Genomic DNA, 24,980 nt, shown 5'->3' with positions numbered 1-24,980 from the left:
AGTGTAGTTTGGAGGTCGGCCCAGTCTCTAATTCAATTAATCCCATGTGTTCTGTTGTTTTGTTTACGCGTTTCTCGTTTTACGCGGACCTCCACGAGTTCAATTGACTGCGTAAATGAAGACTATAATGTGTGTGTGTGTGTGTGTGTGTATATATATATATATATATATATAATAATATATATATATATATATAATTCTATAGGACTAACCCGAGAGCAAAATTGGTTGAAAAGAATTATAAAAACGCTGGAATTTCATTGTTATATTATAGTGGACACTTGTAGTTTGTGGAAATAAGTTAAAAAATGGATATTTTGAAAATAAACGCTACTTAACATTTGTGGGTATGAAGAACAGACCTAACGAACCAAACAAACCTACCTAACCTTACTAAACTTCCCCGGTATATTAAACAGAAAGAACTTACTATAGTATGGTGAAATTTAATGCATTTTCTGGACGTGAGATGATAGTTAGTCCTATATATATATATATAGAGAGAGAGAGAGTGTGTCTCCTTCCTATGGGGTCTGACATTTTAAAGATTAAAGTATCACATCTATCTGAAAATTTAAATGTAGATACAGTACTCACAAGGGTTCGCCCTTTCTCTTTCACGATCTCTAAAATTATCACCTAAGCTTTTCTAGCTAACGAGCCGATCAGTGGTGAAGAGGATAAAAATATTATATGGTTGCTACACTTAGCCTGTGGTCATGTGATACATGATACAACTATCAATATTTTAGGTCTGCGTTTATATATCACAACTACAAGTACAGTATCTGTATTAGTCTTGTGTGTACTTAACAGCAACAGCTTTACTCACATTATAAGTCTACCTTCACGTTATTAATTTTACACAATACGTTAACAGCAGTCAGTACAGTACGAAAGATGAGACAGGTTAACCAATGTTGTTGATGTCTTACGAACACAACTGACTACTGCCACAGTCACACTCCCTAGGATACACAACTGACTACTGCCACAGTCACACGCCCTAGGATACACAACTGACTACTGCCACAGTCACACGCCCTAGGATATACAACTGACTACTGCCCCACACTCCCTAGGATACACAACTGACTACTGCCCCACACACTCCCTAGGATACTTCTCAACAGTGCGTGACAGATGTGTGATCGACCGCCGAAGCTCGTTGTGACTTGTGAGTGAGAAATGCTTATCGTTCTATGCATACCTTGGACAAAGAAGGGTTTAAGGTAGGCGTTTACATGTTGACAAATAAAATTTAGGGGCGCGCTGTTCAAAAGATACACAGTAAGCATAACAAAGACCAACACATACCATAGTATCACTAATTACTGTATATGAAATTATACAAAGGAAACGGTAAAAATGTATATACTTCACTTGTGTGTTTCTTGCAAACTTGTTTAGAATTATGAAATTAGTAAACCTAATATAATAAAAAAATCTAACATGAAGAATGATAAAAAATTTGCTGATTTGGCGGAGTGTGTTTTGACTTTTGAGTCTTGAATGTCTTGAGGCCTTGGTCTTGAATGTCTTGAGGCCTTGGTCTTGAATGTCTTGAGGCCTTGGTCTTGAATGTCTTGAGGCCTTGGTCTTGAATGTCTTGAGGCCTTGGTCTTGAATGTCTTGAGGCCTTGGACTTGAATGTCTTGAGGCCTTGGTCTTGAATGTCTTGAGGCCTTGGTCTTGAATGTCTTGAGGCCTTGGTCTTGAATGTCTTGAGGCCTTGGTCTTGAATGTCTTGAGGCCTTGGTCTTGAATGTCTTGAGGCCTTGGTCTTGAATGGCAAACGGGAAGTATAAGATTAGGAACACAACAAGAGGGAGACAGTGAGAGTCTAGTCAGTCAACCAGACTCAGTCAGAGAACCTCACCTCGTAGCTTCGTCTTCATTGGGGATTTGTAGTACGTATACTTACTGGACTCGGACATATGCGTCTGTTATCATCTCGGTCTTCTAGATCAGTGATTGTAGAGCTGTTGTTCATTTTAAAAAAATATTGCCATTGCCATTTTTTAGTGTTGGTAAATATTTGTTTAATCACTGTTGAAATCCAACCTAACCTAACTTTAATACTAATTTGCCCAGAAAGAAATCTATTCGCATTTTTTTTTTTTTTTAGAATTATCATAGAATAACCACCAAAAACAAAAATCTTGCCGCAGCCATTAAACGATATTGGTGCTACTATGGTATGCAGTCTACCGAGCTGGAGTTGGTCTACCGGGATATTTACATTGTAGCGTCTATTAACCTAACCTAATTTAGGTTAGCTAAGGGGATGCTATATTGTAAATATCCGGATAGACACAACTCCAGCTCGGTACACTGTATACCATAGTGGTATGCAGCGCTGATAATTCCATTTCTGAATAAGAATTAGGGAAGGATGTCATTGTTTTGTTAAAAAATTCATTAAAAAATTTACTCAATCAAGTTTCACATTATTTGACATAATAGAGAATCATGACAGTACAGTGTGTGTTTTGGTGGCTGGGGTTTGCAACAATATCAGAATCCTCCAAGTTGTACAGTATTGTCCCCCATAATGGTAGCCAGAAAACTAAGCATGAATGTGAGGAATAATATGGTCCATAAGAGAATGTTTTATCGCCCTCCTTGACAATGGCCTTATACAGTAATAGGGTCTCCTGCATCTAACTTTGGCTTCAGCCCTACAATGGATAACATGATGGGAGTATGACTGACTTATGAGCTATACAATTAATATAAAAGTGTGTCACAACAAGCAGTAGGTCACAACACCACTTGATTAGCTTTTGATGGAAAATAAGATAAAAGTTACATGACTGTATTGTATTATTAGTTATACTCATATAGGTAACCATAAATGTTGCCTACTTAATATTATTTACAATACACTCAATATATTTGTAGATAATTTTAACATTAAAAAACTGAAACAGTGATTCAATCAATCTATTCTTTTGATTACATAAATTATGCATAACACATATTGTCAGCAAAATTACCGGTATTCAAGCATTAGCCTCTCCAAACACCCTGTAGGCTGTTATCATATGATTCATATCGGTCTTATCTAATCAGTGACTGTAGAGCTATTGTTCATTTTCAGAAATATTAGCATTGCCATTTTTTTGTGTAAACCAAATACAGTATAACTTATTACCTACCGGGTAAATTATTATTTCAAGTCTTGCAATACTGATCCGATGTAACATGTCTAAAACTGGTTTATAGACATATTTATACCTGTGACCCCAACAGAAACGTATTCAAGCTAACCACACATTACAACAAAGCTTAACGGACATATTTGACAGAGTTTGAAGTAAGTATTTTGATTAGTTAATAAAAGTATCACAATTGATAGCTTGGTAAAATTGCAGTTTTGGCCAGTATGCCCTATTGGTTTAGAAATTAGTTTATCCTGTGTATTTTGATGTGATTTAATAAAATTTGACCTTTATTTCTGGGGGAAGCACCCATTTTAGAGTTATCTCCCCAAAATATGGAAAAACTTTAAAATCATTCCTGACATTTCTATTCTTGGCCCCCTGGTTGAAATGGGGTTAGCAATACTTCAAATAAGGAGATCTAAAGGTTGGGGATGGTAAAACAGTCGCCCTTGTAATGGCCAAAACTGCAATAATGCTGATAGCTTTTGAGTTGTAAGTACCTCGTCTCCCAAGAGTTCCAGTTAGGACCAATAATCCCTGTGGGTTAGTATTAGTGCAGGAGGGCGGTGGAGTGACGTGTGATGTTCTTTAGAGGCACGCCGTGTTTACGTAAATATTTCCATGCAGTTTTATTTTGGTTTCTGTCATCCGGAGAATCTTAGGAATTTAAATATTGGCATCACCGGTTTAGAGAATTCTAAGATACTTTTATTATATAGCATTTCTGAGGAAATAACTCAATTGTTGGGAAGGCAGTGGATTATTCTTCAAAGTTCATTGGTGATGTTACCAGTTGGTAAAAATTCATATAATGGCAGTGGCCCTATTCTCATAACAAATTCAACTTCAAAATCACTGTTGAAACCTAACCTAACCTAATACTAATTTGCCCAAAGAAAGAAATATATTCAATTTTTTTTTTGAACTATCACAGAATAAGTAAAAAAAGAAAAGAAAAAATCTTGCTACAGCCATTAAACGAATATTGGTGCTACCGTACTATGGTATGCAGTCTACTGAGCTGGAGTTAGTCTATTGGGATATTTACATTGTAGCGTCTATTAACCTAACTTAATCTCTTTTAACCAAACCTAATTTAGGTTAGCTAAGGGGATGCTATATTGTAAATATCCCGGAAGACCAACTCCAGCTCGGTACACTGCATGCCATAGTGGTTCTGGCTCAGTAGACCGCTTACTATAATAGCACCCAAATATTAAGCTACCAGTGTCCTCAGAGGAATGTAGGACAAAATCCGGCTAATATTGATGACTACACCGCCAACATGCTCTTTGTTTGTTTATATTCTTATAATATTTTCGTCAGTAAGTTCTATTATGATATCTATTATTTTAGTTTCAGTCATCTGGGAAATCTTAGGGGGCTGGTTAGTCTAGATATAGGTTAGGATGGTTAGGTTAGGTTACATTTAAGATAGGTTGGCTAGGTTCAGTTAGATTTGTTTGGATATCTAAGTCCAGGGATGACCAAAATATAATTTTATCACAGTGTTTAGTATGTGATGGTGTTTATTTCGGTTTTTAGTATATGTTGGTGTTGTGTTTGGTGCTCAGATGAGGAGGGATCCATAAATTCAAAAGTGATTCATAAAATTTTTTGTATGGTTTTCAAAGGTTTGTTTGGTGTTATTTAAAATATTTTACCCCACTTCAGACAACTAATATTGTAGGTAATTTTATTGCTTAAAATACTCTTAAATTATAAATTTCCAACAAATGGTATAGAATAAACTTATATTTTTTCTCATTCTCCCTATATAAGACTCAATATGTAAGTAGGTGTTGTTAACTTCTAAATATTAACCTTGGTTAGGCTAGGGCAGATATTCAAACTGTTTTTCTGATTTTTTTTTTGTGATTTTGACTTTCATATCTATTGGAAATCACTATTTCTTGTGATTTTACCTCACCCAAAACCCCCGGGTTCCCACTGAGGGTCTCCCATTACCGTTGAATAAGGGGGGGGGGGGTCTAAAAAACTAGTGATTATTTTATAAAAATGAAGGTCAAAATCATTCAAAATACATCAAAAACAGCCAGAAAAACATCGTTTGGATATCTAAGCACAGGGATAACCGAAACTGAAGTTTTATCAAGTAACCTGTGTGATGTTCTTTAGGGGCACAACAACATTCTTCTCACATCCAAACCAAGTAAGATGCAAACTTGGATCACTGTGATGAGAAGCAAGCATGATATCATGGGACCACCCTCATTCAGATCATATATTCTCAGCCTTAAGCTAGCTCTGGGTAATATTTTGGGTAAAGTGAGAGAACAGCACTACCACCAGAACGATATTTGATGTTCATTTTTTCCACAGATGTTCGTATCATTATACAGTAGTAAGTATTTTAAAAGAGGCAACATTAGCTAGCATATATTAGAACCTAAACTAATCGGGGGGGTTCCTAGGATCCGAATCCCCCTTTTATCAGAAAATTTCAATACTTTTTTCTGTAATGCAGTGTTGTACTCAATCGTTTTGACCTCAGAATATCTCTTAATATAAGGTGCACATGGCTTCAAAATGGCCTCAAAATGCCCCTGACATTGGTTAGATTAAAAAAAAATATCAGGGGGGGGTTACAGGGTCCCCCAAACCCCTCAGCAGGGTCAGCTTGCTATGTTTCCCCACCCACAACTTCTTGGACCCCTCACCTTTTTTGATATTCCTGGATCCATCCCTCCCTAACCAACCAAAGAAACCTACCTGACCCCTTGCCGTATTAACCAGAAAGTACAACTTATACTTATATCTCTATCTGGTACTAATGAAAGGTTAGGTTTGGGTAAGATTGGTTGGTTAAGTTAGGTTAGATTCGAAACTTTTTTCCTGTGTTTTTTATGTGTTTTGAATGCTTTTTACCTAAATTTTTTATAGAAAATCTCAAGATTCTGAGATAGGGGGGCATATCTCAGAAACTATTGATTTATGCCAGAAATACAGGTCAAATTTGATCATAACACATCAAACACCATCAGAAAAACACACTTTAAACTTAAATTTCATTTAGTGGCAGCAAATGAAAATGTATAAGGTAATTTCTTCACTTAAAAACAGGTAGAAACGACATTTTAGTGTCATATACCCCTGTAATCAGTTTTTCACTGTGTTTTACCTCTCAGTTTCCCTCATCCTTCTTGCCCTGCCCACTACTGATGATTTATGATCGTAGATAGAAAAAACAAACTTATAATTAAAATAAAACATTATTGCCTCTTTTAAAATACTTACTATAATCATCGGGAAATGAATTTAATCGATGCACTCCCTCTGGTGTTCGCCATCTCCACCAGTATTACCTATACACTGTACGAATAATAGTGTTTATTGTCGTATCAACCACATGTTACTAATTAAGTTATTCTAACCAACCTACCTCACCTTACCTAACTTCTTAACCGGGGCAGAGCCCCCGGTATATTAAATATTTCGGTTCTAGGTCTTTTGCGAGGAAACATCATAGTAGAAAAATTTATTATAATTGTCAAGATATTGTTTGCATTATATAAAATTCTTGAGATTCAGTAGGTGGTAACAAATGCAGTACATACCTTTTCTAGTAGTTTTCTAATTTTCAACTCACAATATCTCAGTTATGGGTAAAATGCGAGAAAAGCATCATAGAAGAAATGCTTTTTCCTGAAATTATCCTTAAATATAAAAAAATCCTGCCAGTTTTTGCCACCGCTTAGATATTTTCTAGTAGTTTTATGATTTTCAACTCAATATCTCAGTTATAGGTAAAATACGCTAAAAGTGTCACAGAAGAAAATCATCTTGTTTTGTCTGAAATATCATAAAACACAAAATAACCTTTATCCAATTATGTCCTATACTATAAATTGACCCACAGCTCAGCCTCACCTGCTCTGAGTTCTACTGGAATTGACCCTCTGGTAGAGGAGCTATGGACACTGGTAGAGGAGCTAGGGATACTGGTAGAGGAGCTAGGGATACTGGTAGAGGAGCTAGGGACACACTGGTAGAGGAGCTAGGGATACACTGGTAGAGGAGCTAGGGACACACTGGTAGAGGAGCTAGGGACACACTGGTAGAGGAGCTAGGGACACTGGCAGTGGAACTAGGGACCGCCCCTCTAGTATAGGAACTAGGGACTCTGGTATATTAACTACCGTACCTGGAAATAATATAAACCGACAAAAACTTAATAAAACCAATGAAAAAGTTTGAGATTTAAAAAAAAAAATTATGTTTGGTTTAAACCATTGGTATCAATTGGTCAACCATGTATGAGAGCAAGTAGGTGCAGACAGTCTTATGACACACACAGTAAAAAAAGGAATGCATGGATTATGTGCGAAACAATATTACACCACGGACGAGGGATAGTGGAATATGCTTACCAAGCCTCCCGGCACATCAGGTGATGTATGGATCATTACGGAAGTCAGCAAACTCCCTATGTGCGACACTTTTTGTTACTGTGTGTACCATAATTGCTTCTGTGAGTTATTTAAGAAAATCATAGATCATTCAACAGGTTTTGTGGCCTTTTGCCATTAATCTTTGAACACATGCTAAAAGGACTACTACTCTCACATACTGTATTTGCTGATTTGATTTAAAATTTCCCCTTTTTCATATATATGTGTATGTTGTGTTGAGCTTACAGGTGACCTAAGATCTTGCAGTCTGTATGAATGAAGGAAGTGGTCACACAGTCTACACAGGGAGGATGATTTTTAGATATGAAATTGACATAGAAGTTCTTAACTTTAATGAAATCTGTGTACAATACCCAACTGACTCAATATTTTTTTCAGTCTTCATCCCCAAACCAAAGAAGTGGTAGCCCAAATTGGAAACACATTGTAGCTACTGTATATGGCAAGTAAGTAATCAATCTGTTGTATTTTTGTGGGGGTTGGGGAGTAATTCAGAGCTGGTGTTTGACCTTGTGGCACCTATACCGAACAGGCTACAGGGTGTTTGGACTGGCTAATGTTTGAATAATTTTGCTGACAATATGTGTTATGCATAATTTATGTAATCAAAAGAATAGATTGATTGAATCACTGTTTTAGTTTTTTAATGTTAAAATTATCCACAAATATATTGAGTGTATTGTAAATAATATTAAGTAGGCAACATTTATGGTTACCTATATGAGTATAACTAATAATACAATACAGTCATGTAACTTTTATCTTATTTTCCATCAAAAGCTAATTAAGTGGTGTTGTGACCTACTGCTTGTTGTGACACACTTTTATATTAACCCCTACGCTCCGGGCTAGGGTGCCGCTGGCCGTACCCCCCACGTGGGGTTAATCGAGAAAAATAAACTTTTCCAAAAATTATTTTTAACCTTTTTAAATGATAAAACAATTAAAAAGAAGTAAGAAAAACTCTATATTTTCCGTCTAGTAGCTTCATTGGGGCTGCAGTGGGGGGAAAATGTCAGCGCGGAGCGAGGGAGATAAGGGGACAGCATTGTTTTGACGGATAGCGCTCGCGGTCATGTACGCACTTCGCGGCCATTTTCTGCTTGCCTTTGTGTCCAGGAGGGTGGGAATGGCTGGACAGCGGACCCATTGTCCAGTAAGGGTGGGCAGACTTTGCACCATCCACCTTGACTGTAGCGAGAACTTTCATCTGGGACTGTACATGTACCGGTAACTAGATTTATAGCATTTGTATAGGTATAGCAACTCAGGAGCATAGGTCACTTCCACGGCTTGTAGGGTGATGACTCCCAGGCAAGAAGGGTTAGCTTAGCTCAGGGCATAGATGTAACTTGGTGGCCAGCTCAGCACATACTGGTACTACAGCAGGGTAATGCTTGCTTGTACCTTGCCTTTCCATGAAACTGAACACGTGTCTTTTGGGATGGGATTTAATAGAGCTACAAACTGATCCTTGGAGCCCTTACTTAGTTTAATGGAGTTGATTAAATAAACTTTTATTTTTTTTTTTTTTTTTTCAATATCTTAGAGACAAATTGTATGGTCTATTAGCATGTCATTTTTTCCCATTTCAGATAAGACAAGAATACCATTACATCATATCAATTCACATATCAAACTCCAGCAATCAATGATGACGAAGAGAAAACCACAGTCTTATGATTACTTTCTTGTCCTTGATTTTGAGGCCACCTGTTGTGAGGAAGGAAAGATGAGACCACAGGTGAGTTAATGCATACCTTATCCATTTGCTTTATATTTCTTGAAAAATAAAGCTATGGTAACAATTTTCTCTTATACGGGTACTGAAGTACAGTACTAGGTTTGTCTTTACAGCAGTGACTAGCACAGTGGTGGAGGTTGAGGGAGCAGTGACTGGTGCAGTGATGGAGGTTGAGGGAGCAGTGACTGGTGCAGTGGTGGAGGTGGAGGGAGTAGTGACTGGTGCAGTAGTGGTGGTGGAGGGAGTAGTGACTGGTGCAGTTGTGGTGGTGGAGGGAGCAGTGACTGGTGCAGTTGTGGTGGTGGAGGGAGCAGTGACTGGTGCAGTGGTGGTGGTGGTGCCTCTCTTGAAAAAATTTGTGCTGTAAATCCTTATAAGTTTCCCTGAAGGGGAGCATCACAGCCTCCAATTCCCTTTTAATTTTGATGCTTCGTTCCATGAAAGGGTCCAGTTCAACCACTGTGTCACCTAGGGCCTTAGTCTTCTGAAGGTTTTCTACCAGAACCTTCAGCATAAGTTGTGGTCTTGCCACCTCCACCTCATCACTTTCGTCCTCAATTTCCTCACTTGAATGCATGAGCTACTCCAGATCCTTCCTTTGTCAATTCCTCTTGATCTGACTTGAGGAGGTCCTCCATCTCATCCTCTTGCATATCACTTAAACCCTCTCCTCCAACCTGATGTGCCATCCTCACAGTCCTTTACACCTCCTCATCTATTGAGGGGAAGCCCGTAAACTTATTCAACCACCTCACACCACAGCTTTCTCCAGCAAGCATTCAAAGTTAAAGATTTAAATTCTTCAATAGACTCATTGGTGGTTGTTATGCAGTCAGCTATGACATACTTTTTCTAGCATTTGGGGATTGTGAGCGAGGGGTCACTCCATTTGATAAAGGATTTTCTTGAAGGTGTGGCGGTTGTAGTAGGACTTAGAAATAGTAATAATTCCTTGGTGAGGTTGTGTTGGGATGTAGAAAGACGTCTTCAACTTGTGGTTGAGCAAACTGAAGATTTTCAGTGTGGCCAGGTGCATTGTCCAATATCAGCAGGACCTTAAGGGTTAGACGTCATATTCTTGAATTTCAGGTACCGTTCCACCTCGTGGATGAAACAGTTGGTGAACCAGCCATAAAAAACTGCAGCGGTCGCCCATCCCTTCTTGTTGGCTCGCCAAAAGACAAGAAGATGACTTTTGTTTTTACCCTTAAGGGCAGGGCTCGGGGGTTCATGGACCTGTGCAGCAGCATCGGCTTCACATTAAAGTCATCAGATGCATTGCTACAGAAAAGGTTTAGGCACTCCTTAGCCATTTTGAACCCTGGAGCAGATCTTTCATCCTTGAACAGGAAGGTGCAGTTTGGTATCCTCTTCCTAAAGAGAGTTTCATCACCATTATAGACATGCTCCAGCCTTTAGCCCTTCTCCTCTGTTAGCTCTTTTAATTGCTGTGGGTAATTTGCAGCAGCATCATGGTCAGCCGATGCCGAATCCCCCACTGGTTTCATGTTATGGCAGCTATGGCATCTCTTGAAATTTTCAAACCTGCCTTTGCTTGGAGATGTTCATACACTTGCTTTGCCTTCTCCCGTATCACTGTGTCACCAAGAGGAACTTTTTTCTGTGATTAGTCCTATATCCACAAATTTCATAAATGTGTGATTATTCTAGGGATGAAAGAATTGGTCTCAATACCAGAAATCTCTCAAAACCAGAAATGCTTTACATCAATTGTTCTGGCTAACAGGGAGATTACTATACAGTAGTCCAGATTGTGTAAATTGAAAGAACATATTCATATCTATGAGGGTATAGTCATTCAAAAAATTATCTATACAAAATTGTGTTGAGAAAATTTGACAGAAAATATGACACAACTGAGGAAGGATTTTGACAGCCTTACTGAAAAAACAGCATGCCCTGACAATTGGCAGACCTTGAATATTCGCGGATGACACCCTGGATGTATCCAAGAATGTAGTTTTAAGGTTGCCGGCATTTTTGCAGCCGGGACAGGAAGCCATTCATTCTAGAGAGAGTAATTTCTTTTACCTGTATTGTATGTGTGTGTGTGTGTAGAAACACACACACAAAACACATACAAATAGATAATAATGGGAAAATCCTCTCGAATAATCAGAAACAAATGTATTAAAAATGTGAGTCTACCCTCAAATCAACTCCATGCTTTGTTATTAATAACAAAGCATGAAGTGAACTTGAGGGTAGACTCACATTTTTAATACATTTGTTTCGGATTATTTGTGAGAGGATTTACCCATCACAGTTAATTATCATTATTATTATTATTTATATTCAATACAGGTGAAAGAAATAATTGTCCTAAGGGCAAACACATAAAGGGAATATATATTTCTTTGCACATGTAAAAATGTAACCCTCCCCACCCCCTGTCAACAAATGTTATTTGTGGCCATTTTGAGAACCCAACCCCTGCAAATTTTATGGGCATGCTGTACAGAAATTTTTTTGAGTGACTGTACATCTTATGATTCCTAAAAAATGTTTGGCCTTTTTCTCTACTGCCCCCATTCATTGTGCTTCTTTTCAGTGATATTTTTCCAAGAAAGTGTTATTCACTGAGTACAGTAGTTGTCTTTCAAGCTATTGTGACCCACATGTAGAGTTTCACATTTTGCTGTGTTAAAAATCAATTGTCATTCAAGACCACTTGAAAATCTTGTGTCATCTGCAAATTTGATTGTGTGGCTCATTCTATTTTCATCAACATTGTTAATTTAGATCACAATTTTTTTAATTTCAATTGTTTATTCCTTGATAGAGGAAGCGGGATCCTAGTGCTGTCACTAGGTACCCCTGTACAATGATACCAGAAGCATCTGGCAAGTGTGACAAGTATATATAGTATAAATATTATAAAGGGGCTTACTAAAGCCTAAGGAAGGAAGGATATTCCTTTAACACATAATCAATGTTATTTACATAATATCTGGCCAGTATGGGGAAGATCATCGTGTCTCCGTCAGGGGGTCGTGGAGTGGTGGTCCAGCAGGCGTCACGGAAGCGTTGTGTGTCGGGACATCTTAGGAGGTAGTGGATAAGGGTGCTGCTGTCGGGTCTTCTGCATAATGCACAAGAGCGTTGCTCAGGGGATGTGGGGATACCAATCTCCCAAGCAAAGTCATACCCAATGATGATACGGGCAGCAATCACGTCCCCTTTCCGCGACCCTTTCCCATAGACGTACGAGAGGTCAGGAAGTTTACGGAGGACATCGTACCAGGTGGGTGGGGGGGGGAGTCCAGGGGGATGGCTGCTTCCCGAGCTTCTCTCTGTTTTAGATCACAAACATGTTAATGTAGATCACAAACAGGGGGGTCCACGAATCGATCCTTGTGGTACTCCATTGAGAATCTTTTCCCATTCTGAGTATACAGTACTACTCCATTTATAACCACTGTTTGTTGTCAGCGAGATGCTGTGTTCTGGGATCTTAGAGGCTAGCCGTGCATACCGTACTTCAAAATACAGTAATTTTTTTCTTGTTAGAATTAATTATAATTATTGTTTTTTTTTTTACAGGAAGTAATTGAATTTCCTGTTTTGAAAGTGAATGCCAAGACTTATGAAATAGACTCGAGCTTCCACCAGTTTGTCAAACCAAAACATCATCCAATATTGAGTCGGTTTTGTATGGATTTGACTTCTATAACACAGGTAGTTTGATTCATTAAGTATTATGTAAAATTTATAATACAGTATAATGAAAGCATTTTTGTGTGTGTGTGAAAAACTATTTTCCATATATGATATATCTTTTAGTTTTAAATTTAAAATTATTTGTTTGTTTTTACATACTGTTGTAGATGTATTGTAAATGATATATACCTGTACTAGATTGGTCTGTAAAGAACCCCCCAAACTACTTATATACTGTATTGCAAAAGTTTTGAAATTGTTTTGATTAATTTTAACTACCAGTCCAGGGTAGTACTCTTCTGATTGGTAAAAATGCATAGTTTAACTATTTGTCCCAACCACTGCACAGGAAAAGGAATTATGGCAATTAGGCATTTAAACCTGTAGGTATATCACATAAAGATATCAAGCAAATTCAGTGATTAGCATATATCCTCAATAACGTCCATGACTATGGCCTTTTGACCATTGCTGTGAGTTAGAATGGGATATGTACAGGGTACATATTTAATGGCAAAAACTTGTTTTCTTCACTCCTTTGAATTTGATTAACTAAGTTTGGTGTCTTTTTATTGATGCAAAAGTAACATTACTAATTTATAATTTGTTGGTGTTTTACTAGGAAGAAGTTGATGGAGGAAAGCCATTTCCTGAAGTCTTTAAAGACTTTGATAAATGGATAAAAGAGGACGTGGGAATAAACAATAAATTTCTTTTTGTCACATGTGGTGACTGGGACCTCAAAACTATGCTCCCAAGTCAGTGTGCTTCTGAGAATCTCCAAGTGCCTGCTTACTGTAAGAAATGGCTGAATATAAAAAAGGCAAGTATGTACTGTATAACACTAAGCCCTTCTGTCCCAATGTGCATGAACCTACCACTATTGAGGTAAGCTAGTATTTGGTGTTTCTCCTGGGTACAGATTAACTCTCCTTGTTTTCCACATGCTCTGACAACTCCACTTAAAATGTACTGTTGTCATCATACATGCATGTACAGAATCAGGTCAGCAGTATAATAATCAAATAGTTTATTGAGAGTTTCTTTAATGGTAACCTATAATGGAGTCTTAGGTTTTCTCATACTCAAAATAAATGCAAGGTTGATATAAAGCTGACATCCTCACAAGCACATCTTTTATCCATAAGTCAAGATTTAGAGGTCTATAATCCCAGTCTTTATATCCTACATGCATAGGATTCTTGTCATAAGTGTAAGAGGCATTTGTGCAGTGCCGGATTTAGACCTGTGGAGGCCCATGGGCAGCCTCTTAGTGGAGACCCCCCTCATTATAACTACCCAAGAGGTGGGGTGGCGAGCGAAGCAAGCCTAAACATCTAGGAGTTCCGGGAGAATTTTGAAGCCATATGCAGTTATATTGAGGAAATTAGAACATTGAGAAATTTTTAATTAACTGTATATTTATTGATAGTGTTCAAATTCCCAACACACACACACACACACACAAAAGTGAGACATGACTGGAGTCATTCATGTGGTTTCAAGTCGACTAACCCTGATATAGCTACTACCGCACATGTCAAAAATTTTCAAGAGACTTCACAGAAAAGAATATATTATTAGTTATTACAGAGAGATGATTCCTTGCATTATTAATCAGACAAACCTCTACTCAAATAATCGTTCTGTCCAAGAATGCATGGAATAGATAAACATGAATTTTAAAGAATGAAAATAAAAATAATCCAAATGAATAAACAAATAAATAAAATAATGTAATATGTGGAGGCCCCCAGATTGTGGAGGCCCCTGGGCAGCTGCCCACTTTGCCCACTCCTGAATCCGGCCCTGCATTTGTGTAGGACTGAAAATGTTCAGTCATTAATTTTGTTCAGTCTTACATCTTAATATATGAGGGATATTCATAACGTAGATATACATTTGAGAGTGTGGGCTTAGACTAATCAGTGGTATATGTTCCTGTGTCTGGTATACTCAGTTGACTGATTTTTTCATCATTATATTTGACATTATTTAGTTATTATCATTTTCAAATACTATAGTGTACTTAAAGTTTACCATATTAAAATTCAAAATACAGTTGCAGTACTTAGCTTATTGAAATTTGAGATGGTGAGATTTGATCAAGGCTGAAATGTCTACAGCTAGCTACAGCTGAAATGTCCAATGCTGTACAAATGGCCTCATCAGCTTCCCATCATTTATTCACATAAAATTATTAGTAACCATTTTTCAAGATTCGCTGTCGAAATTCAGCTATCCTCAACGCTGTTGAAATTATGTGACAGACCGTTGGCAGATGCGCATTTCCCGCACACACTCCGTGGTTAGTCAGTTCTCTCATATTTGCCCCAGTGTGGCCCACGCCATCCTCCCCCTTTCACTCCACCCCATTACATGGATGCAGGAAGGAAGGGTGCTGTAGCACCACAATATTTTTGTTATAAGGTGCTATACATTGCACCATAGAGTATCTAGGACACAAGAATTAATATTCAGCACCCCCTGGTAAAATTGGTCCCTGCGGTATGACCCAGTAACACACAGCAACCTGCCCCATTCATGTCAGGCCACAGTATGCAAAACATCTCTACTTTCACTGTAAATCGAGTGTCATGGACTTTATTTAATTTACATTGCAATTCCTTTTATCCAAATTCCAATTATCTGAATCTTCCAGGAATGCAAACTTTGTCCCCTTTGTTCCTGTTTGGTAAAATTTTTAATTTAGTCCAACAATCCAAATACAACTGAAGCCATTCATTCATGTGTCTGCCACCCAGTGACGCTTTAGCCGCTTTGTTAACAAACATTGCAATTATAAACAATAAAATTGATGCATAGCATAAAATACAATAACACATATTTTATGTAAAAAAAAAAAATAGCTCATTCCACATTCAAGCCATCCTCTGAGCAACAGACACAGTTCAGGCAGTCAACCACCTGACTCACAGACATGTGGCTGCCATGAGAGTATGTATGCCGTAACGCTACGCCTGGAGGGATCACAGCCACAGTTATAGCCCATAACCCACCTCCACAACACACACTTCCCACCCTCTCATTATTTTTCTTATTTTATAGTTTTACATAGCATTATATTTTCGAATTTCTAATCCACATTAGAGTATTGTAATAATTTTTCCACAACTTTTATAATTTCATTACAAGTAGCTACCAATATATGAGGCTGGCTAGTCAGCCACGTACAGCTCCTCCCCGACTTACGACGGGGTTAGGGACCCAAATTCAGGTCGTAACTTTTAAGCTTGCCAGCCACTTTAAAGTGAATTACAAACGAAAATTTTGTCTGTGTACTGACGCTGGGACTCGAAAATACATAATTTGACAAAATTTTGGTACGACTGAGGCGGTCGTAAGTGCGAGTGGTTGTAAGTCGAATAGGTCGTAAGTCGGGGAGGAGCTGTAGTTATAGCCAAGGCCTTGGCTCCACACACGTTCTTTTCTCGCACATACATACTCAGTCTCATATGCTTTTTATTTTCTTGCTTTATATTATATTTTATAAGCCATATTAGAGTATTTTAATGATTTTTCAAAAAATTTTATAGCTTCATTTTAGGTACTGTACGTAGTAATAATGGCTGCTGAGTTAGCCACACACTTATAGTGCACAACCTACACACATATTCACTTCCCACACATACACACCCATACTCTTCATTTTTCTTATTTTATATATATTTTTATTGTAATTTCTTTATTTCTAAGCCACATCATTTATGTAGAGTGAAACGAGAGATTCCAGGTAACTAGACGACTCTCTTAAAGACGGAAAAAAATCCCCCATCCTCGGAATTTTCTGGGTAATGGAAAAATTTTCTTGGAAGTTCCAGAAATTGCCCATTACATCATCTGTCGAACCCTGAAAAATATCCCTCATCCCTGGAATTTTCTGGGTACAGGGGGCCAGACAAATTCGCGGGAATTAGGTTCTCAAAAAGGCTGTGAATTACCAAATCCACGCGTAACATTTGCCCGGGGTGTATATATATTTTTACTTGTGTACAAAGACATGTATATTCCCTTTATGTGTTTGCCCTAAGGACAATTATTTCTTTTACCTGTAGTATTGTATATGTGTGTGTCTATACACACACACAAAACACATACAAATTAATAATAATTGGAAAATCCTCCCACAAGTAATCAGAAACAAATTTATTAAAAATGTGAAAGTCTACCTACAAATAAATAATAATTGGAAAATCCTCCCACAAGTAATCAGAAACAAATTTATTAAAAATGTGAAAGTCTACCCTCAATTCCGTTCTCCATTACAGTACTTTATTAATAGGGCACAAACTTGAGGGTAGACTCACATTTTTTATAAATTTGTTTCTGATTATTTGTGAGAGTATTTTCCAATTATTATTTATTTGTATGTGTTTTGTGTGTGTCTGTCTACACACACACACATATTTACAATACAGGTAAAGGAAATTACTGTCTATGGAATGAATGGCTCCCTGTCCCGACCGCGAAAATGACGGCAACTTTGAAACTACCCACAGACATTCTTGGGTACATCCAGGGTGTCATCCGCGAATAATTGAGAACCGCGAAGTAAAACTCCGTGAACTTGTGGGGGGACCAGAAAATTTTTCTCGGAATTTCCCCAAAAATGCACTTCATTTTCATCTCTCAAACATTGAATCTTAGCAGCCAATTTTTTAACCATTCTTGAAGCTCACAGAGATCTTTCTGCAGCTTTTCACAGTCTATTTGGTTCTTAATTTCCCTTATTAACTTGGCATCATCCGCAAACATTTGTATGGAGGAGTGTATAGCTTCTGGCATATCATTTATGAAGCAAACTAACAACAATGGGCAATTACACTGCCCTGTGGTACCCTGCTTGTCACAGGTACACATGAAGCAAGACAGCTAATGGGAATATTTACTTTACAGTCATATGCAATTGTGAAGGGAGAATACATCAAAGGTATGATGCCAATGATTAAGGGCCTGGGGCTCACTCACACTGGTCGCCTGCATCGAGGTTTTGGTAAGATATTGTATTATCTTTCATTTATTCTGATACTGTATATTTTTTTGAAATAGGTACACTCGGTAAAAAACTTATCTTTACAATTCTTGTGCAAAACAAAATGACACCACGAACAAATGGTTTTGATAAAGACCCATGAGGCATACTGTACTGTTATGCACCACTCATATTATAACGAACTAATTTTATATTTTGAAAGAAATAACTAAATAAGGCCTACCATAATAGGTAGAAAATGGCTCACAATTATGCTTCAGCCCTAGTGAGACAGCACTATTGAATGTTCAGTTCAAAACTCATCGGACCCCTCCTGAAAGATACTTTTTTTACCGAGTGTACAACAGACTCATTATTGTATGGAAATACTTTCCTGGAAAATGGCACACTAAGTAATTGTCATTAAACCAATTCATGCATTCCATGGGTAACTCGAGGCTATGATCCAGAGCCACTGAAAATCACCTACTCCTTCTTTAAAAAATTGTGAATTATAGAAATGTTGCAAAATTAAAGCATATGCATGGCAGGATATAAAGAAAAAGTATGTGATATTTTATGGCAGGGCTGGAGCCTCCCTTTTTTTTTTCTTCTTCAATGCCCAGTGTATTTTGTTTTTAATTGTAATTATTTTTTAGGTGATATTATTATTATTATTATTATTATTATTATTATTATTATTATTATTATTATTATTATTATTATTATTAGTGGGGGGGACAGAGGGGGAAATTTGGGCTTACGTTTATGCATCTTTTGTAAGTACAGTAGTGTATGCACATACTGTAGGGTATGTGTTTCGACTTACTGTAGATGTACGTACATTTTCGACTTAAGAATGTCCCCAGGAACGGAAGTCATTCATAACCTGTACATAATGAATTTGTACAGTAATTCTATTATTTCATACACTGTTGTTTTAAAGAATCAATCAATCATTCAGGAGTAACGTCCTCATATCTGAGGGTTGGGTACCACAGTCCTCCACTCTAATTGTTATTGGGCTGATTTTACCAATCCTCAAAGGTTTTGTATCTCAGGAAAGAGTTTTTAATTTCATTCTCTCATTTCAGTCTCTGCCTTCCCCTAGCCCTCCTAACCTCAACTTTGCCCATTAATATTTCTGTTACTGTATTATCCCCTCATCCCTAATTATACGATCAAAGTATCTAATTTTTCTTTTTCTGTAAATTTCAAGTATTTCTTTTGAAGTTTTTGCCAATCTTAGTACCTCTTAATTTGTTTTCCTGTCATTGTAGCTTATTCTTATCATTTGCCTAAAAGACCACATTTCAAAGGCCTCTAACCTCCTTCTGGTTTCTGCTGAATGTGTCCATGCTTCTGACCCATACAAATTGAAGTTATGTACCTTTTCATTGGGTCTTTTAGATTATTAATTGTTGTTTTTGCTGACCTTACTCTTGTTTTGATTTCTTCCATACATCTACCATCACAGTTAATGTTACTCCCCAAATACACAAAAAATTTCCACTTGTTTAAGTTCCCTGTTGCCTACCATAATTTTTATTTTAGGATTTATTTCCAATTTGGAAACAACCATTACTTTAGTCTTTACACCATTAACTCTTAAACCACACTTGTCATCTTTCCCCACTGACATATTAACGAGTTTTTGTAATGCCTCTTCACTATCTGTGGATTGCCTACCATTTCTAGTCTGATGATACACAGCTTTATGTGAAAATAATAATGTTGAGGATATAGAGGAGGTAATGAAATCCTTGATATTAAGATTTGGATAGTGAGGCAGAGATTATTGTCATCCAAGGAAAAAAGAGGGGAGATGGCACAGATGAGTTTTGTCTCTTTAAACTTTGGGAAAGTGCAACTCAGTCCTGTCAATTCTGGGTTCAGAACTGAATTTTAAAGATCATATAAATTCAGTAGTTAACAGTTTAAACTTTCATATTGAAAATCTATATGCTGTTAAACAGTTATTGGGTAGTTAGTGTCTTATGACACTATTACATTCACTTATTTGTCTTTATGGGTCTGCCTACCTAATTATCTACTGAAGAAAGATCAGTGTTGAACAGGGTTACCAGGCTTATTTTTGGTCTCCCACCAAGGTCTCCCACTATCCCAGTACCCCATTCTTGATTGAGTACATTGGGTTCCAATTAAACTCTGTATAATAACTTTTAAGGCACTAATGTTAGGTGATCCTAAGTATTTGGCCAACCTACTAATTCCACTGACTACTCATTCCGAAATGATTTTGCTTAGTGGTGATGATCCTTCACACTTTGAGGAGCCTAGAGCAGTATGGGAATGTTCTTTTGCTGCCCAATGCTTTTCTTATACAGCACCCAGATTGTACAATCGGTTGCCTGCATTCATGAAGTAGCTGACTTTTGTGGAGACCTTTAAATAAGGGTTTATGAATAATAGAAGTTGAACTGTCACTTTAAGGGATCTTTTTGTTGTAGTGCCATATTTCTTTTTATTTTCAAGTGTTTTATTTTGTAGTGTTTTGAGTGCTAGTGAATTCTTTAGGAAAATTGGCACTTTTGAGAAACAAAAGACCAGCTATTATTATTATTATTAAATTATTATTATTATAAGAACAGTATCATCTGTATAGCATATATTTAATATTACTTTACCATTAACTTTTAGTCCTTCATTATCACTGAAAACTTCTGTCATTAAGAATTCTGAATATATATTATACAATGTTGGAGATAGAACACAACCTTGTCTTACTCACTAATTGTAAACCAATTAGTAAGTTCAGTATTTACTAACACTGCACCCTTCTTTTGCCAGTGAAATTCTTTAAAATTGTAATATCTCATTCCATAATGCTATTTTTTCCAAGATCTCTATAAGTTTATTGTACTTTACCTTATCAAAAGCTTTTCAAAATCAACAAAGCAGATACACAAATTTCTTTAGACTTCTACAGCCCTTTAGCCCTTCACTCAAAATTCTCAAACCAAATACTGTTTTGCTTCTCTAGTTCCCTTTCCCTTTCTAAGTTCATTTTTCTCTTTAGTTAACTCACTTTCTAATCTAAATTTTATTCTACTTAAAATTATGTTTAACTAAACTTTGCTGGAATTAGAAAAAATATATATTTTAGACCAAAGTTAACAGCCATACTTGCATATGTCAGGACTGGTTTCAACTCCATCTGTTTCCCAAGATGCCAGTATCATTGTAAACCTGTTTGAGTCATCTCTAAATAGTGACCAAGATGACCAAGTTGCAACATGTGTCATTAACACATCAGTTAACTAGCACATGCTTAACAGAGATGTACAGTAACAAGATGGAAAAAGTTTACTATTCCTCTCCAGGAACCAGGACCAATCTTGTTCCCTGCCTGTCATGTTTCATGGTAGGAGGGGCGGACTTCAGTAAATAAGTAGCCTTTAGCGTGATAATGTCAAAACTGTCTCGACTCATCTTCTCAAATCTATTTTCTTCTGCTCGTTTGTTGTGTTTTAGTGACTATTGTGACATACCGGTATGTGCTTAGTGTCTAGTTATGATGATTTAATCATATGAATTTATTTCTTATTTTAATCACTATGAAATACTTTTTATTTGTTTTAGACAGTGTTAATTGTTTGATCTGATAACTATAAGGGTTATCTTTTATAAGCTACCTTTTCCTTAGAGGACACTGGTAAGTGGTAGGGGTTTACAACTGAATGTTTTGTTTTATTGTTGCAACACTATTACAGTATACACAATAATTTAGAGGTAGGACTATAACTAAGAGTCTGCCTCAGAGAGCAAAAATATGTAGGTGCTCTCTGTCTCAGGGCTGAGAGGAGTGTGTCTGCTAGTTCGTGAGAACGAAGCTAGCTCATTAGTTTAGAGGGTAAGGCTTTGACCTCTTGGCTATGCTTAGAGCATGAGGTTATGCAATATGAGGATTACTATATATATACTGTACGTATATATATATAGTATTACCCCGCCTAACGCGGTTTCACTTAACGCGTTTTTTCATATACGCGGTGCCTCGCCAGAGCTGAACTTTCACTTAACACGGATTTTTTCCACATATACTCGGCGAGTGTCCGGCTCGAGACGCTATTTTTAGATTTGCCCCACCCGCCACCCTGCCTGACTGCCTGTTTTAGCTTATAAAATTCATACAAATTACCCGGCCAGAATATAATTTACATTGCTGGAATTCTTATAATTTGGTGATCATTTTGAATATAAACATCATATATTTTGCATTAGACATACAAATTTTAGATAAAATGTTTTCTCTGAGTAACTATGTTCTCTTTTGTGCAAAATATATGACATTTATATTCAAAATATTCCTGGTCTTACAAGGAATCCAGCAATGTCAATTATATTATCCTAACTTTAATCTGAGGTATTATTTAATACAAAATGTTAAAATTTATTTTTTTCACCCAACATCTCTTGAAGGGAGGAGTGGTGGGGGGTGGGGGGGAGGGTTGGGACTGACCGCGCGGTTGGAAGAGGGGGGTTGGCAAGGTGGGGTACTTTGATTGACAGATAGTGTCGTGAAGAATTTTTTTTTTTTCATTAACTGAAGATATTTGTTTTAGCTCATAAAATTCATACAAATTACCTGGTCAGAATATAATTTACATTGCTGGAATTCTTATAATTTGATGATCAATTTGAATATAAACATCATATATTTTACATTAGACATACAAATTTTAGATAAAATGTTTTCTCTGAGTAACTATGTTCTCTTTTGTGCAAAATATATGACATTTATATTCAAAATATTCCTGGTCTTACAAGGAATCCAGCAATGTCAATCGTATTATCCTAACTTTAGTTTGAGGTATTATTTATTAAAATTTAGTAGTTTTCCCCAAAAAATTTCTCAGAGGGAAGAGCCGGCAGTGTAGTGTGAGAAGAGGGGGAGGGAGTTGAGTCCGTTATTTGAATGGACATTAACTTGGCGACTGTATTTCTCTATTTCTCTTAAGTATTAATTGTGTGCATGTACCATCATAAAATTAAGATGTTAGTTTTACTACAACATAGTTATGTGTCTTCAAAAAGTGGAGTTTGGGGGTCGGGCCGGTTTCTATTGGAATTAATCCCATATGTTCTGTTGTTCACTTAACGCGGATTTCACTTAACGCGGGACCCTCTGGGTTCTATTGACCGCGTTAAGTGGGGTACAACTGTGTGTGTATATATATATATATATATATATATATATATATATATATATATATATATATATATATATATATATATATATATATATATATATATATATATATATATATATATATATATATATATATATATATATATATATATTACATACGCACATACTATATATATATATATACATACATACATACATACAATTCCACCCGCTTTCGGCGGTTTTCCCTTTTCATGATTCGCATTTAAGCAGTACCTCGCCAGAACCGGACTTTTCACTTTCTGCGTGCATCTACTCATACTCTGGGAAGCGGCAGAGGATGCCTAAGGTCGCCAGTTATCAAAACATTACCGAGTTCTTCACCCCACCACCACAGCCGCCCAAGTCAGTGATAGTTATAGTGATAGTGAGGATATGGACTTATATGGACTTTGAGGTTTGACAAAGGCCCTGAAGCCATGGGTGGATAGTGATACAATTGATACAAGTGATACAGGTGAGGGCCAATAATCCTTTGCCTCAGAACAACCCCATCCCTGTGTGCCCCATCTTTTTCTACTAATGTAAGTGTTAAAAACTAATATTATTGATATTTCTTAATTATTAATTGTGTGTGCATACCATCATAAAATTAAGATGTAATTTTACTACAACGCAGGTATTGTGTCCTGAAAAAGTGGAGTTTGGGGGTCGGGCCAGTCTCTAGAATTAATCCCATATGTTCTGTTGTTCACTTTACGGGTTTTCACTTTCCGCTAAAATCCCATGGGTTCAATTGACCGCCAAAATCAGGTACTATTGTATATATATATATATATATATATATATATATATATATATATATATATATATATATATATATATATATATATATATATATATATATATATATATATATACACACACACAGTATATAATTTCTTTTTGTCCACAACTGTACAAGTTCAGGACATAACAAAAAGTTATTTTAGCCCTTTTCTGTTACTTTGTACACGTTTCTTGACCCATCTTCCTCAAACAATTCCCCCTTTGCTTTGAAGTTTCTATATATTTTATCCATCCCACACAGTGGAATGGAATAAAGATAATAGATAGAAGGTATAATAATTTTTTTTTCATTTTGGTTTTCTAGATGACTGCAAAAACATTGCCAACATCCTCAAAGCACTTGCAGATCATGGATGCACGTTCCTGCCTACGATGACCATTGAGTAACATATACAGTAGAGTATATATAATTTGTCATCTCAAACATTTGTTATCCTAGTTTTCAAAAAGTGTTTTTGAAATTATTTTCAACCTTTTGAGCATTGAGTATATGAAGGTTGCTCCTGGCAGTGAGTAAAAGAAAAATTCTGTAAGTACATAATGTAATTAACAAATTTATGGTATATAATAGGGAAGTAGAAGAGATTGGTAATCATAACATGAAAGTTACAAGAGTCATGGAGTAGTATGCATGCGCTTCCTTTATTTTATTCAAATGAAATCCTAGAATATACAGTACTATGAAAAAATTAAGTGCAAATGGTTGGTTCTTTACTTTTTACAAATGCTGCACTGCATGTGCATACACTCCTAATACCGTTGTGGAACAAACTGGCTTATGTATAATACCATAACTTGTTCACAGCAAAGCTTAAACATGGCACTTCTGCCATGAAAATTTTTAATTGCTCTGGGCTGTATACAAATCAATTGCATGAGTGGAATATCTTTAATCATTTGTGCTCAAAGGGACATCATAGTATTTTATTCAGTGTTATACCAATAAAGTTGATAATATACA

At 36.6% G+C, this 24,980-nt stretch overlaps 2 protein-coding genes across 16 annotated transcripts in view; one reads left to right on the top strand and one right to left on the bottom strand.

Annotated features, from left to right (window-relative positions):
* LOC121876522 (ragulator complex protein LAMTOR4-like) overlaps positions 1-1,968 on the bottom strand; it is a 10,808-nt gene extending 8,840 nt beyond the window's left edge. For 3 of the 9 annotated variants that reach the window (XM_042381677.1, XM_042381684.1, XM_042381676.1), the window contains exon 1: positions 1,925-1,968. In XM_042381677.1, coding sequence (XP_042237611.1) covers positions 1,925-1,953 — 29 coding nt within the window. In that variant the 5' untranslated portion in view covers positions 1,954-1,968. The other 6 variants (XM_042381682.1, XM_042381681.1, XM_042381680.1 and 3 more) reach the window with 6 other exon arrangements.
* Positions 1,038-24,980, top strand: LOC121876521 (ERI1 exoribonuclease 3-like). 7 transcript variants are annotated; one of them, XM_042381671.1, is made up of 8 exons: positions 1,039-1,177; positions 3,256-3,319; positions 7,979-8,046; positions 9,196-9,344; positions 12,909-13,043; positions 13,648-13,848; positions 17,943-18,039; positions 24,324-24,980. In XM_042381671.1, exons 3-8 carry the CDS (start codon positions 8,040-8,042, stop codon positions 24,404-24,406), a joined length of 672 nt encoding a protein of 223 aa, XP_042237605.1. In that variant the 5' UTR covers positions 1,039-1,177; positions 3,256-3,319; positions 7,979-8,039; the 3' UTR covers positions 24,407-24,980. The 7 variants fall into 7 exon arrangements, with proteins under 7 accessions (XP_042237602.1, XP_042237605.1, XP_042237604.1 ...); XM_042381670.1 differs by lacking the exon at positions 3,256-3,319; XM_042381672.1 differs by lacking the exon at positions 3,256-3,319 and having other exon boundaries at positions 1,122-1,232.

This window comes from Homarus americanus, unplaced genomic scaffold, assembly GCF_018991925.1.
Source record: "Homarus americanus isolate GMGI-L3 unplaced genomic scaffold, GMGI_Hamer_2.0 scaffold28, whole genome shotgun sequence".
NCBI classification, from domain to species: domain Eukaryota; kingdom Metazoa; phylum Arthropoda; class Malacostraca; order Decapoda; family Nephropidae; genus Homarus; species Homarus americanus.
This window is presented reverse-complemented; position numbering and strand designations above follow the sequence as displayed.

What these genes read in the sequence shown, in the direction of transcription:
- LOC121876521 (XM_042381668.1), top strand. Translation starts at nt 1,144, where the DNA reads ATGTGTGATCGACCGCCGAAGCTCGTTGTGACTT. An exon ending in GCCGAAGCTCGTTGTGACTT is followed by an intron (nt 1,178 to 9,195) that starts GTGAGTGAGAAA and finishes TTCCCATTTCAG; the next exon opens with ATAAGACAAGAATACCATTA. An exon ending in AATGGCTGAATATAAAAAAG is followed by an intron (nt 13,849 to 17,942) that starts GCAAGTATGTAC and finishes TTTACTTTACAG; the next exon opens with TCATATGCAATTGTGAAGGG.